Source organism: Opisthorchis viverrini (assembly GCF_000715545.1).
Source record: "Opisthorchis viverrini unplaced genomic scaffold opera_v5_340, whole genome shotgun sequence".
NCBI classification, from domain to species: Eukaryota; Metazoa; Platyhelminthes; class Trematoda; order Opisthorchiida; family Opisthorchiidae; genus Opisthorchis; species Opisthorchis viverrini.
This window is the reverse complement of record NW_008751999.1, coordinates 419,894-432,619: the sequence shown is the minus strand read 5'-3', so window position 1 is coordinate 432,619 and position 12,726 is coordinate 419,894. Positions and strand designations below refer to the sequence as shown.

The window sequence follows — 12,726 nt, the reverse complement described above, 5'->3', positions numbered from 1 at the left end:
TCGGGGAGGTAGGGGAGGTAGCTGCGCATTGGAGGCATAGATGTAAACGAAGGACCCGAAAACAAATTGGGAGAACGCAGAAGGAATCCAGACCTTTGAATAACAGCTTGTCTAGTTAAGCTATCAAGCTTCACCAGGCTGAGGGACAAGGCGGTTACTACGCCCAGATGAAGGTATGGTATTGATAACTGTCTCTGGCTATCAACTTCAGACATAAATTTCGCAGAAAACAAAAGCCATGCATGCGATGGAGTCTGTGTAATTGTTAAAAAGTAAAATGGAATAAGCCGGGCACAAAGGTGGGTAATGTGATAGTCCAGGAGAACTAGGTTTCTCAACAGTGTATAATACAAGTGCGGGCTGAACTTCATCACCAATGTTCACATAAGCCAACAGGAATAAGAAGGAATCTTCGATTCTCACTGATCACACGACGACCCGGTGAAGTGAGACAACCCACCCAAAAGGGACTGGACTTATTGGAGTAACAAGGACGAGAAATACGAGCAAAATGAGAACACAGGGAGCAGATAGCAACCAGTTTGGAATCAATCTTCAGTATGGTGTGGAAGACAGAGACACTCGGAAAGAGTCCGTCCCTTGCGACCATGAGGATCGTCAGGGATCAAAAAAGTATTCAGGGCCATAGTGTAAGGAAGCAGTCTGAAATTAGAGGAGAATTGAGCGATGAGCTCGGAAATGACAAAGCCAAGTAGGAAAATAGAAACAGTCTATAGTATACGAAACACTAAACAAAATAACACAATCGTCCAGTTTCTGTTTTGCAGATCCGAGGGAATCTACTTAGTTCCAAGATAGTTCCAGTTTAGCTCGCTATCGTCAGACTAAAGGCCTCGTGCGCTGTATGAAAACTGCTGCGATTCACGTTGGGTCGTAGAAACGACCAACCATCATTAGACACATGGGGACTGAGGCAATAGAACAGCACGAGTTCCAATATCGATTTCCAGCATGGCAATAACCCCACCTAACAGAAAGGGTCTCTCCTGAGAGGTTGGCCCTTTTAGAATTTTAGGTTTCTCTTGACTCTAAGGTCAATTTTGAAGAGCTTCCGCAAACCACTCACAGAATATCTTTTAACTCCCGAAAGGCCCCCTGATGTGAGGGCAGTTTCATACGAATGAATATTATAGGAATCCCTTATCTCCTTCCGAACGGCAGCCACCACCAAAGATTAAGAAGCTACTCTCTCGCATTGTCCTGTATTAAGTGAATTACTGTAGCTAACGCATGAGGTATTTGTCAAACCTGTAACAAAATCCGTTACCTGCACCCTGGGGTGAATACTTAATCGGATATTTACACCAGCCGCATAGCAGGCATGGATGCTCTGTGTGGATTAAGTCTTCAGTGCCATCATCAGATGAGTTATATTACGATTACTAGCTATCCACAAAACCTTCAGGACAAACTGCCACATCATTTGAGAGGTAGATAAGAATGATTAGAACTTTGCATGGGTTCCCGTCGTATACAACGCTTCCACGTGACTAACTAGTTGTCGTTTAGCCTATCGTTGTGAATGATATCTGCGCACTCCACTAAGCGAGCGATCGTGATAGGCATAAAATACTTGCGATGACTTGCTTTTATTCCTATTTTACCGGATCTTTCTCACCTAGGTCCATACGATGGCCCCGCAGGCGTACGGCTGAGTCTTAATAGAATTTTCCTATCTGACTGACCAAAGGATTTTTGTTGAGTGAGAAGTATTTTCTCAATCAGAGTAACTTTAAAAAATTTCATATAGCAATACTTTCGTGTGTTCGGGGCTTAGCTCTAGGGGGGATTATTGCGCAACCTGTTCCCCAATGCTTATTTTGCTTGTTCCAGCGTCAGAGTTGAGCGATGTTAAGTAACCGAATCGTAGACAAAACCACCAAACTGAAACTAACCGGTTGTCAATGACGTCACGAAATTGCTCGTTGATATCACGGTAATTACGAAACTGATCGTTGGAAACAACTACCGCTTCGGTTTCGATGGCGAGTTGTAAAATAATCCTGGAAGAACAAGATGAGAAAGCATAAACAATCATGGCTAAATGGTAGGAATTGTAGTATCTTCACAAGTGTGGGGACCTTAAAATGAGCCCAACTAGACGCGGTAGGATAAGAAGAGACACCAGAGGGTAACTTTTTTATTGGGAAACTACGCCGTAAGAGACTCTGAGGAAGACCGAAATGCAACGAATAAGTATCTAGAGAGCTCCCAGTAAACATGACGAACAAATCTGTCCGAAATTAGCTAAAGGCGCCCATACGACTGGTTTACGGGTTTCTGTTATATGTCGTTATTAGGGCTGTTCGACAAAGGCAAAACGTTAATCCCAGTTGGTTGTTGACCTTACGATGTGCCCCATTAGAAGTTCGAGGGCGCTGTGACAAAAGGAGGAAGACTGTACTCTTTGTTGGCAAGCCATGCGGTAAGGCAGTGTCGTTAGGCGTTTCCCTTAAACCTGATCCTCATGATCACGACACTGAACAATCTCTCGTATTTACGTGCTGTTTAAATAGTTGGAAAAACGGGTTTGAAAATCTTCCAGAACGCCAAAGTACTGTCTTCAGGTTTTCTGCGAGACTTAGACCACTCTATTCACATCGTCCAGCTCCGCGATTATTATCCACCTGAGTACCAGTCAGAACAAGTCGAGGCCGGTAACTAAGGTAACTACCATACTTCAGTGGCAATCCGAAAAAGTTGTTGACAGGGGGATTCCGCAAACCAACCATAGAGAGTTCACAAAGAGTCCAGAAAGTACTTCAAATCCATTAAGAAACTGAGGGCATTTTTTAATAGACGGAAACCAACCAATCATGATGAGACTGGTTAATTTTTTAATAGTTCTCTCTGGATTCGTCCTAACCACCGCACAAGGCGGAAGGTACAGTATTCCAGCCTGCTGTTAAAAACGCAACTCAGTTACCGAACCTGCACTCCGCCAGTTAGGCTACTTCACTGATGCCCTGAACCGTGCAGGAAAGTGTTGAGTTCCCGATACGGAAGCTCCGGTAGCTGTAAGTTGGATGCTCCCAGAAAGCAAGTGCAAATCAACCATACTGTTTAGAAAAATGTAAGAAAATGCACACAACAAATATCAATTTGCCACGTTCACCGGGTCTACAAAATATACACAATCATACAGCTGACAGGCGAACCAGTGTCAAGGACCGCACACCGGATAACAGCGAGTGGAATGATAGCCCATGAGGCACCGTTGTCGGTCGCTTCGCCAGATATCAGGACAACGATTCTAAATAGTTGTACGACTTCTATGAAGGAATCTACTCACAAAGTTGCTGAAAACTAGTTGACAGTCCACGAACGGTTTCGACCTTCTTGGGGCTCATCAGGTAGGCGATGTCCCTGAGTTTCCGTCAACCTTATGCTTTACCAGGATTCAAAATGTTTTGTGACTACACGCGCGTCACGACATGACAAGTTAGAACAGGCCGAGAACGAATGCGCACGGGTATGCAGGCGCACCGACACACACAAAAATGCGGGTGTCAAGCCATTGTGGCAAGGTCGTTGGAGGGTACAAAGGTGGTGACGAGTAAAACGGAAACAAATGGAGATATTCACACTTGAATGATGGGAGTGGTAGGCCCGACGCCTCGAACGACGACTCAGTGACATAACTTGGTGGCGTCCATCGATTAGCCCGCCTTTCAGGACCTCCCAGTCAGGTAGCGCCAACGCTTGAAACCGGCTGGACAATCATGGATTAGTTGCGGGAGTTGCAAAAGTCACGATCACATCACCCTCGCTTCAACAGTTATCCTCCTGTCCTGGCGCAATCATTCTGGTGTGTCCACACCAAAGATGCGTCCAGCATGTGCTGATGGAGTAGTGGTAACACGCCCGCCTCGCATGTCATATGTGTGAGGCCAAACATATACACTACTGATGAGCTCTAATAAGAGCGAAACTCGACTCCAGTGCTTCCCCCTTTGGTGTAGACTCACCAGGGTGATTTCGTCAGGACAGGAGGATGACCGTTCAGACGACAGTGATGCAAACGTTTATTCAACTGCATTAACCATAATTCCCAGTAAAAGGAAACCCATTTCATAACTGTCATCTGGAATTCTGGTAGCTTTTAGTGTGGGTGATGGATGGTGCTCGGCGAGTGCGAATGAAACTCGAAGTCAAAACTGGCAGGTGACTTCGAAAAGCCTGTGAATGAGAACATCCTTCACGCCCTGAATAGTTTGGAAGGACCCAAAAAGTTGACGGTCCGACGCGGTGATCGGGCTGCAATAATCCCATGGACTAAGCTGAATGGAACTTCGATGCACGTAGTTTGACTACGCTAGGAACATCAAGTGGGTACCAGAGAACAGAACAATGGGCCCCCTTCTGCGGGTAATAGTGTTACTAGCCGGTCTGGCGGGAAGGACTGGTTGCCATGCAGTAGGATGGTAAAGGAGATGGGGTGTTTCGCCAGAAGACCAACACGTCCTCAGTTACTAAAACGGTGATGCTGCCTTCTCAAGAGGATGGGTTAGACAAGAATAGACCTAGTAACTACGACCATCCAACGGTCGTAGCGAATTACTCAGTAAGTTCGAAATAGCATGAAAGCCTATCAAGCCTATCAAGGCTTCGGATGCATCTACTGCACGCAGCACACCACAAATGGAGATCTAGACCCTATTCCCAAATCCCTCCGTGAAGGCTAGCCCAGTCCAGTCAAGTGGGATAGACCAATGAATCGTTGGTTCAGAGCAGGTTCCCCATGGAAACCTTGCTACCCACTGACCTGCAGGTTAACTGTGAACCAGCGGCTAGCGGCGGGACGCCCGAACGAAACTTAGAATCGTTCCACTGTCTTGCGATTCAGACGCAGGAGTCAAACGCTAAGCGCACTGCGTCTCAGCTAAATCCTTCCCCTCCGCAGGGGCCATCGGGAACTGGTGCTTACACAGTCCTCTGTTCAGTGATGTGCAGCTCCAGTTCCTCCAACCTCAAAAGCAAACACCGCCGGTTCACCTGACTGTCAGAGTTCTGATTGATACCTCTTGTCTAATCCATTACCTACTGAAATCAAAGAAAATAACACCAAAAATTTCACGACGTGTACGAATGGGCGTGAAAAAATCCGTACTGTGTCTACTTGGTAGATGGGCAATGGTCGTTTCGATCCTGTACTCTCTCCCACTCATAGACGAGAACACCAAACTTAAGTCTTGTCACGAAACCTAAAGAACCCAAAACGAAGTCAGCTGCTCCATATTTTACTTTTCCGGTGCCCGATGAACTGAAGTTTCTGCTCCGGTATATATGACTGTTGAGATCGCTGCCCCGATAAACGGTCAGTCACGGTCACTTTTCAAATCGTGTTACCTGATTTGTAGTCTTACAAGCTGCAGGCGGTATAATTCAGGGGGATAACCGCGTCGTTGGAAAGGCACACAGCAACGCATCTTGCTAGACTGGATTCCAGTGAGCCGCCGTCTCTGAGTTGTTTGGTTATCCGGTTTAGTCGAACTGAATGCCGCATCGAGACCGGTGCAATTTTGGTATCCGGGTTCTTTAGACAGGCAAAATTCAGACTGTCATCTTTGCGGTTGATATGAATGCCCAAGTTGGTCGTCTAAGCTCTGTGAAACAGTTGGATTCGAAGGTCTACTGACACGAAGGTAAGCAAAGTAAAACAACAATCCTCAATTGTCCACATTCGTGGCATCAAAGGTGCACCAGAACAGTGAAGAGTCAAGTTCAGCACATCAAACAACGGCAAGCGGAATGTAGGCTCGACAGTGTGGGGCACGGTGGTCCCTTCCGATGACAATCTTGTGATTCTGATTGGCGATGTGATTACACGGAAGTCATGACAGAACAAGTCGGGGCGGATCAGCAAACGGGGCACGAACATGCATGGGTAAGTAGGTCGGCTGCGAAGTCACACAGACGCACATACACACACACACACACACCAATAGACCAGTGTCGCCCAGGATGATCTTTGCGGCGAGGCGAATGGCGTGTACATATGAGCAAAACAAGCGGAGGGCGCACTGAGCATAATTTTACTCAACGGATTCTGGAACAGAGGGTGATTGCGCTAATCGATCCTGGCTTGGTTCGGCATTGTTGCAGTGTCTACAAAGTGACCCTCAATAAAGCACTGTACGCTAATTCTTGTGGACGGATAAGTGTATGATCGCCCCCTACCCAAGTTCCCTACATTCAACAGTTTCTGATAAGATTGTCCTCTGTTCCCCTTTGCTAGTATCTTGGGTACATCGCCCCACTGTAGTGGGAACATGGAATCAGCAGTGCCAAAGTAGGACAAATAGTTTGTGGGAGAGATAACACACAATGAGTGACGTCGTGAAACTGTATAGGTGGCGAAATATGGGAACCATTAGCAGCAAACTTAGATGCGATGAGAACCCTGGATGGCGACGCCAAAATTGAACACATCATTTATTAAACACTGATGGACACGCCTCGGCCACTCGATCTAGGGCGCGCATGCAGGCAAGATACATCATCAATGAACAGCCTCCACTCCCGATCGCCCCACCAAAAAAGCTCTATTTCCACAACTGGATTCACCCGCCAAAGATATCACATACTGTCTCCAACTATCCACTCTTAGTTTCCATACAACCGGTGAACGAAACTGAAATGATTGAACCACTGTAAACATAAAAGCTTAGATGATCACGATGATAATGAGGTAAATGTGCTTGGTATTTGTCAAACCTCTCAAAAATAGACACGTAAAACTGGTAGAGTAGGCTGGCTAGCTCATATATCGGTTGTGCTTAGGAGCTAGTGTTTCACTTGGAAAAGTCCCGGATAGGGGGCCAATCAGTCGTGATAAAAGTTGAATGAAAAAAGTTTGTACGCTAAGGTACTGTCACAAAAGACAGTCAGAAGTCAGGCTGTTATGGGTTCAAAATCCCTCGAATGGTTCATAAAGGAAATACCGGAAAATTGATAAAAATATACTATCACTGACTGGTTTGATGCTAGAAGCCCTAAGGAATAAAGTAACGCTTCTGACCTTCGAAAGTGTGAAGTAACTTTACCTGTCTGGCTTACTCCGGCCGGAAAAAGTTATTAAGTTACTTCTCCCTCCTCAACTTATGGGAACAGTAGCTGGAGACCATATGCGCCGCAACTGAACTGTACAGTCGAACGAAAGGTTGATGGACACTCAAGAACTGTGTCAAGCTGATGAGTTCCGAGAACGACGAAACCACCCAAGGGCTGCCGAAGAGTTTTCAGCAACCCTATGAGACAATGCAAATTGGAATAGTTTGGGGTCATCCCAAGTAAGGAAGGAGCACTGCACATTTCACCTTTAAGCCAATAGTTTATACATGAGACCCATCAAACCCACATCCACGAGATGAACCCAATAAGAATAGAACGTTTCTTGTGACTAAGGGTAACCGAACCTAACCATACCTGTCTTGTGAACATCCTCCCAAACAGTAAGCCAAAATTTCGCAATCCTCGGGCCCTCCATGGCATCTGATGACGAGCAACGGTAGACCCGAGTCAACACCTAATTCAGCGTATGTTGCCTCGTTACTTTTGAAAACGAGTGTTGGCAGTCTTGTGGACTATAGGGAGTTCGGGTGCACTACCTGAGAGAGATCCTTGGCCAATTACTTGTGCTGGATAATGAAATTAACTGATAAGTCGAAGTTAGAAGTACAAGATCTCAATAGGAGGTGGATGTGAGAAATCGTTCGCTAGGATGTTCACTAGTGGGAAGGGTACAGATCCAGATGTTTATGGACGCGTTGAACATACTCTGAAGACTCCCAAGACTGGATGCAAACAGTATAAAAACAAGAAGTTCATTATTATTTCGTCGTAACAATTATCTGGAGAACAGTTATCACGCAAACAGTCTTGATCAAATTGTAATTCAAATGTGGAACAAGTACTGTCAAACAAAGCGCAACTCAGACTTTACAAGTTGATTGTTAGCATACCTGGGCGAACCTATCAATAAATTCTTCGTTATTGCTATGGCTGTCATCTGTTGATCGTCAAGGTGAGCAAAATTCAATCGTCCTTATGAAAACATAAGGGCCCAACTAACAACCATCATCATCACTATCAGCTGTAAGAACCGCGCACTTGCCGTACAGTGGTTGTAGCTGCCACAATTTCGTCCATCGATGATTTCGGGAGCTAGGGGAGGTAGCCGCGCAGTGGAGACAGTTGCTGATAAATTGGTGCGTAAATACAGAACTGTCAGTGAACTGTTAAGTGGGGGGTGGAGTTAGGAAGGGAACTATGCATTGAAGGCAATAGCTTGGATGCACGGGCGCCACTGAGGGTACGACTGGGCAATGTCTGACAACCATTGATGTAGCCCATCGAGGAAGACGGCAATGACTAGCGCAGCTGAGTTTCCTGGTAATGCATCATCATCATCATCGACGAAAGCTGGTAATGGCTTCCACACTTCGCCGCCAATTCATTTTGCGACCTACCCTGACTCGTTCCCACCCTTCACGTGGTTATGTCACAACTTCGTACATTTTGGTGGTAAATAATTCTAGTCTAGAGTCACACATCAACCGATACCTATCTTCATGAAACCATCCGGCTAGAAATCGACTCAAGTAGCCTAGCAACGGCACCCTTCGGATACACATCTTTCGTCCAACATGAAGGAAACGAGAATTGGACAACAGGTAAAAAGGTTAGCAGTTCGAAGGCAGATGCAATCGATAAGCTGGGCGAACCGCGGTCAGACGTGGATACCTCAACAACCGAGCTATCTTGAGGTTGTATTTCTATTTGGAATGCAGGTCAACTCGACTGAGTTCTCTATAAAATAACAAGGTTCAGTATTATCACACATGCGTCCAGAAAACATATGGAAGAGCATAGAAGAGTACAAGCTGCCACACAGGCAACATATTCATGCAGCAATCTCATCTAGTCAACCGGAGAGCAAAAGGATTATGCTCTACTAAGCCCGCCAATGATTAAGAGTTGTTCATTCGACATGTGTGTTTAGCTCATGCCCCGAATTATGTAGAAATAATTCTACTCTTGGATGATCAGATTACCGTTCCAGACTTTTCCGATCCTCAGGAAGGACCCAATAATTCTCAAACAGTGAATTTACAGACTTGTAATTTATAACCATGATGTAGAAGTGGTCAATTCTAGAAGAACAAACTATTATTAGTTTCATCCTCATTAAAGCCTACCTGATAAGTGTGACAATCAGTCACGCGAAGATAAGGTTAGGTGCATGAAATTTCAACTGGAACATCGGGTGATCGATTCCTGATGGATTCTTAACGAGATGAAACAAGTGGTGGGTTGTTTAAAGGGTCGGTCATTTTTACTTGATACTTATGTTCTACGCTTCAAAACACAAGATATCGACTCTTTTTTGAATTTCCTGTGAGTACTCTCTGTAAACCAAACTCTTATTCAGTGCACGGCCTGTTCCCACATCAGTTATGTGACGGTTATCAAACAAATTTGTATGCACCATTCCGTGGGACGTATAGGCCGCATATCACATCGCGCCCACAAAGCGGCCGAATGATGTCAATTGTAACTGGTTACTGGCTAAAGCCAAGGAATGGATGGTTGGGAATCGTAGAAAACAGGGCACCACCCACCGCGACTAACCAAAGTATCTCGAACTACGGATTATGAATTTTCACCCTTTAATCGACTTCATCTTTTTTCACACAAAGAAGGCTTCGACAGGATTGTATTTAGTCATAGAGAGACGTACCGATGGTCGGTAATGCATTAAGCGAACGCAATATGACTGGCTCTTGGAAATTACGGACGGCATTTATTAAATGTACTGGCCTCCTCATCTGGGGAAACAGACGAATTCGTCCGATATCAACAGTATTCGCCCGGCGGGGAGAACAAAGCACGCAAAAGTGATAATCTACGAGTTGTCATCACTTTCTGGATCAAAAAGTTGGTGGCGTGTAAAATCAGGAAGCAATGGGAATTCTTCCAAACATTATTAATAGAGTTAACTAAACTCCTCTGGGGACAGAAGCTTACTTGTCATCGTCTGCAATCTGGTGATCATCGTTGACGAAGCGAGAAGACGAGTAGCACAGATATCCCGCCCGCTCTAGCTTGTCAAACAGCTTTCCACCCATGCCCCTGCGAAAACGGGGAACGACAGCCACAACATTGGTGTGTCCGCGCTTGATAAAAAAATTTAGTGCAAGCCAAATCCCCTCAGGACTGAACTTCTGTTGCTTCCCGTGGCTGGAAATGGTGGAAGAGTAAAGGTAACGAGGAGATGATGGACGGGTTGGTGCAAGCAAGCGATCACTTAGTCGCTACAGTCTAGGAACCAAAAACAGATTGATCAGCATGTGTCTAGATGAGGAACCAAGCAGTATGAGTATTGAAAGATATCCACATACACACTGAGGCAGAAAGCCCACTTCCGTAGAAACCTTGCAACGATACCTGTAAAATCCTCGAATATTAAGAAATCTGCGGGGAAAATGTTCAGTTCACGGCTTTCCGATCAGCATGAGTGATTCGCCATAGAAACAAATTACCTATAAACACCAGATGACTGTACCTTATTCTGTCGTCCGTTTTCGTTCCTCGATTATCTGCAGCTTCTCGAACGGAGACACTGCCCTCCACTTCTCGATGATAGTGGCCGAAATAAACTGTGGTTTCGTAATTCCGAAAGTGCTGCAGCCACTCGGACTACTTCACACTACAGGAATTGTCACAAGATCAAACTATTGCAAGCCGAACCGTAATAACCTACTGAACGTCCGCAGTGGTAAGATTTGTACACGGGGACTTCTTAGCAACGATAATTACGAACGGCTTAAAGCTTATTTTCGATCAACTGGAAAGCTTGTTGAACATGTTTGTCGTGAGCAGTACTCCAAGCTCGGCAAACCAAGAAACACAGTGTTAACAGTGAATCGCAGGGTGAAGTTGATAAGGCTTAACGGTAACTAGAGTGACGTGCAATTACATATCGCCCGAGGCATTAGTGCCTGTATCACTACACAGATGCCCAATGCGGGAATGCAACCTAACTGACAGCGGTTGGTACTGTATTTAGATTTGTTATTAAATAGATCAAGTGTAGGTGGGCATGAAGACAGTGCACCAAATGTTAACATTCTGCTTTTATTTAGCCAAGTCGACAAGGACACGCTTTTCACGTAACCGAATAAAGAACAACAAAATACGTACGCAAATGCTACGTTACTGCCGTCAATGACCACACTACGTAGTCGCCTGGAAGTTGCAGACAGATTTGATTCGGAAACATGTTTAGTCTCTCGCCTTGCCGACGCTGAACGCGCCCTCTCAGGGAGTACAAGAGGGACGCTTTCCAGGTGCCCCAAGAACGCGTCTACAAATGAAAAAGCAGAGAGAGTTGAACGACAAAGAATCCACAGCTAAGGGGCTTGATGTGCGTTAGGACTGTGGGAAAGATAGCTCACACTTCGTTTACAAAATGTCAGAAACACAGAGTGGCTGGCGTTATCGTCTAACCAGGTGTCACAAAGATTGTCCATGTCCCTGAGTATCGCTAACTATTAATAAGTCGCGTCCCGATGGCCCCTACTCACGGATCGGTATTCATTAACCCAATTAAATTTAGCACCCGGGGCTTTCATAACTCAATTCAGATCACGAACTCACATAGGCACATACTTTATACAGGGCTAACTACCGAAAACCATCTGGAGTAGAAAGAAAGAAAAGAAAGCGTCCAGCTGTAGCACCCTTCCCGTGCCTAGCTGCCATGCCATCCGAAGGAAGCACGAGGGCTAGGATACTGCCAGAGTACCTCAAAGTTGCCGATTCTACGTTCATATCATATTGAAGTACAGCATCAAAGAAGCCAACGAGCAGACATTAGAGGTTCTTTGTTTATCTTCTGTGTGTAGATGCCTCGTCTCCGAAGCATGAGCAGGATGGAAAGCCTGTCGTGTGTCCGACCCCGGTAAACAAAGAAATGTCCATTTGGAGCCTCAACTGTCAGTTTAGCAAAAGCTGTCCTAGCTTGATCCATTCAAGTGAGGAAAACACAAACAAGAAAACCGAAATATCTGACCCAATATTCGGCTGCTGTCCAACGAGGCGAATATTTCATCAACACAATGAGTTTCATCGCGTGACCGCTTGTGCACCTCAACAGCTCACTGAGCTATACTGGCAAGTATATGTTTGACACTCACAGGACCTCTCATACCGGGTTGGTCAATGGTCAAGGGTCTGACTAACACAGTCTCCTCGTCCCCCACGTTGAGGACTGGAACATGTGTGGCAACTTGCTCCTTAAAAATGTAGGCTGCTCTGAAGTTCTTACGCCAACTACTGCATCACTGTAATCAGGTTTTTGAGACAAAGGATTTAGTCGAGGATCCTGGTCGTCCTTTTGTCTAGGTCTGTATCTCAGGCTACATACAGCAATGGATTGCACACTTGCAGATAACCTCATCCTCCCTCGGCCGCCACGCGGTACCATTAGCAGGGTCGCTTTACTTGCTACATACAGCAGGGCGGGTAAGCAAAAACAGGCTACTACTGACGCCTTCCTTTTTTCATTCACATATTCATTCTTTTTCACCTTACCAATCCGTTTTTAGTAGCATCTCCATAGGCCGGTTATTAATGAGTGACCAAACAGTTCGCCGCCTACTGCAGCTGATGGTTATATATATATATATATATATATATATA

At 45.5% G+C, this 12,726-nt stretch overlaps 1 protein-coding gene across 1 annotated transcript in view; it reads right to left on the bottom strand.

Annotated features, from left to right (window-relative positions):
- Positions 1–242: 242 nt before the first annotated feature.
- Positions 243–12,726, bottom strand: part of T265_10184 (hypothetical protein) — a gene marked incomplete at both ends in the record, with an annotated part of 20,300 nt that continues 7,816 nt past the window's right edge. The window contains 4 exons of the mRNA XM_009176478.1: positions 243–663; positions 1,917–2,024; positions 10,051–10,263; positions 11,227–11,389. Of these exons, the coding sequence (XP_009174742.1) occupies positions 549–663; positions 1,917–2,024; positions 10,051–10,263; positions 11,227–11,389 (599 nt within the window). The remainder of the gene's footprint in view (positions 664–1,916; positions 2,025–10,050; positions 10,264–11,226; positions 11,390–12,726) is intronic.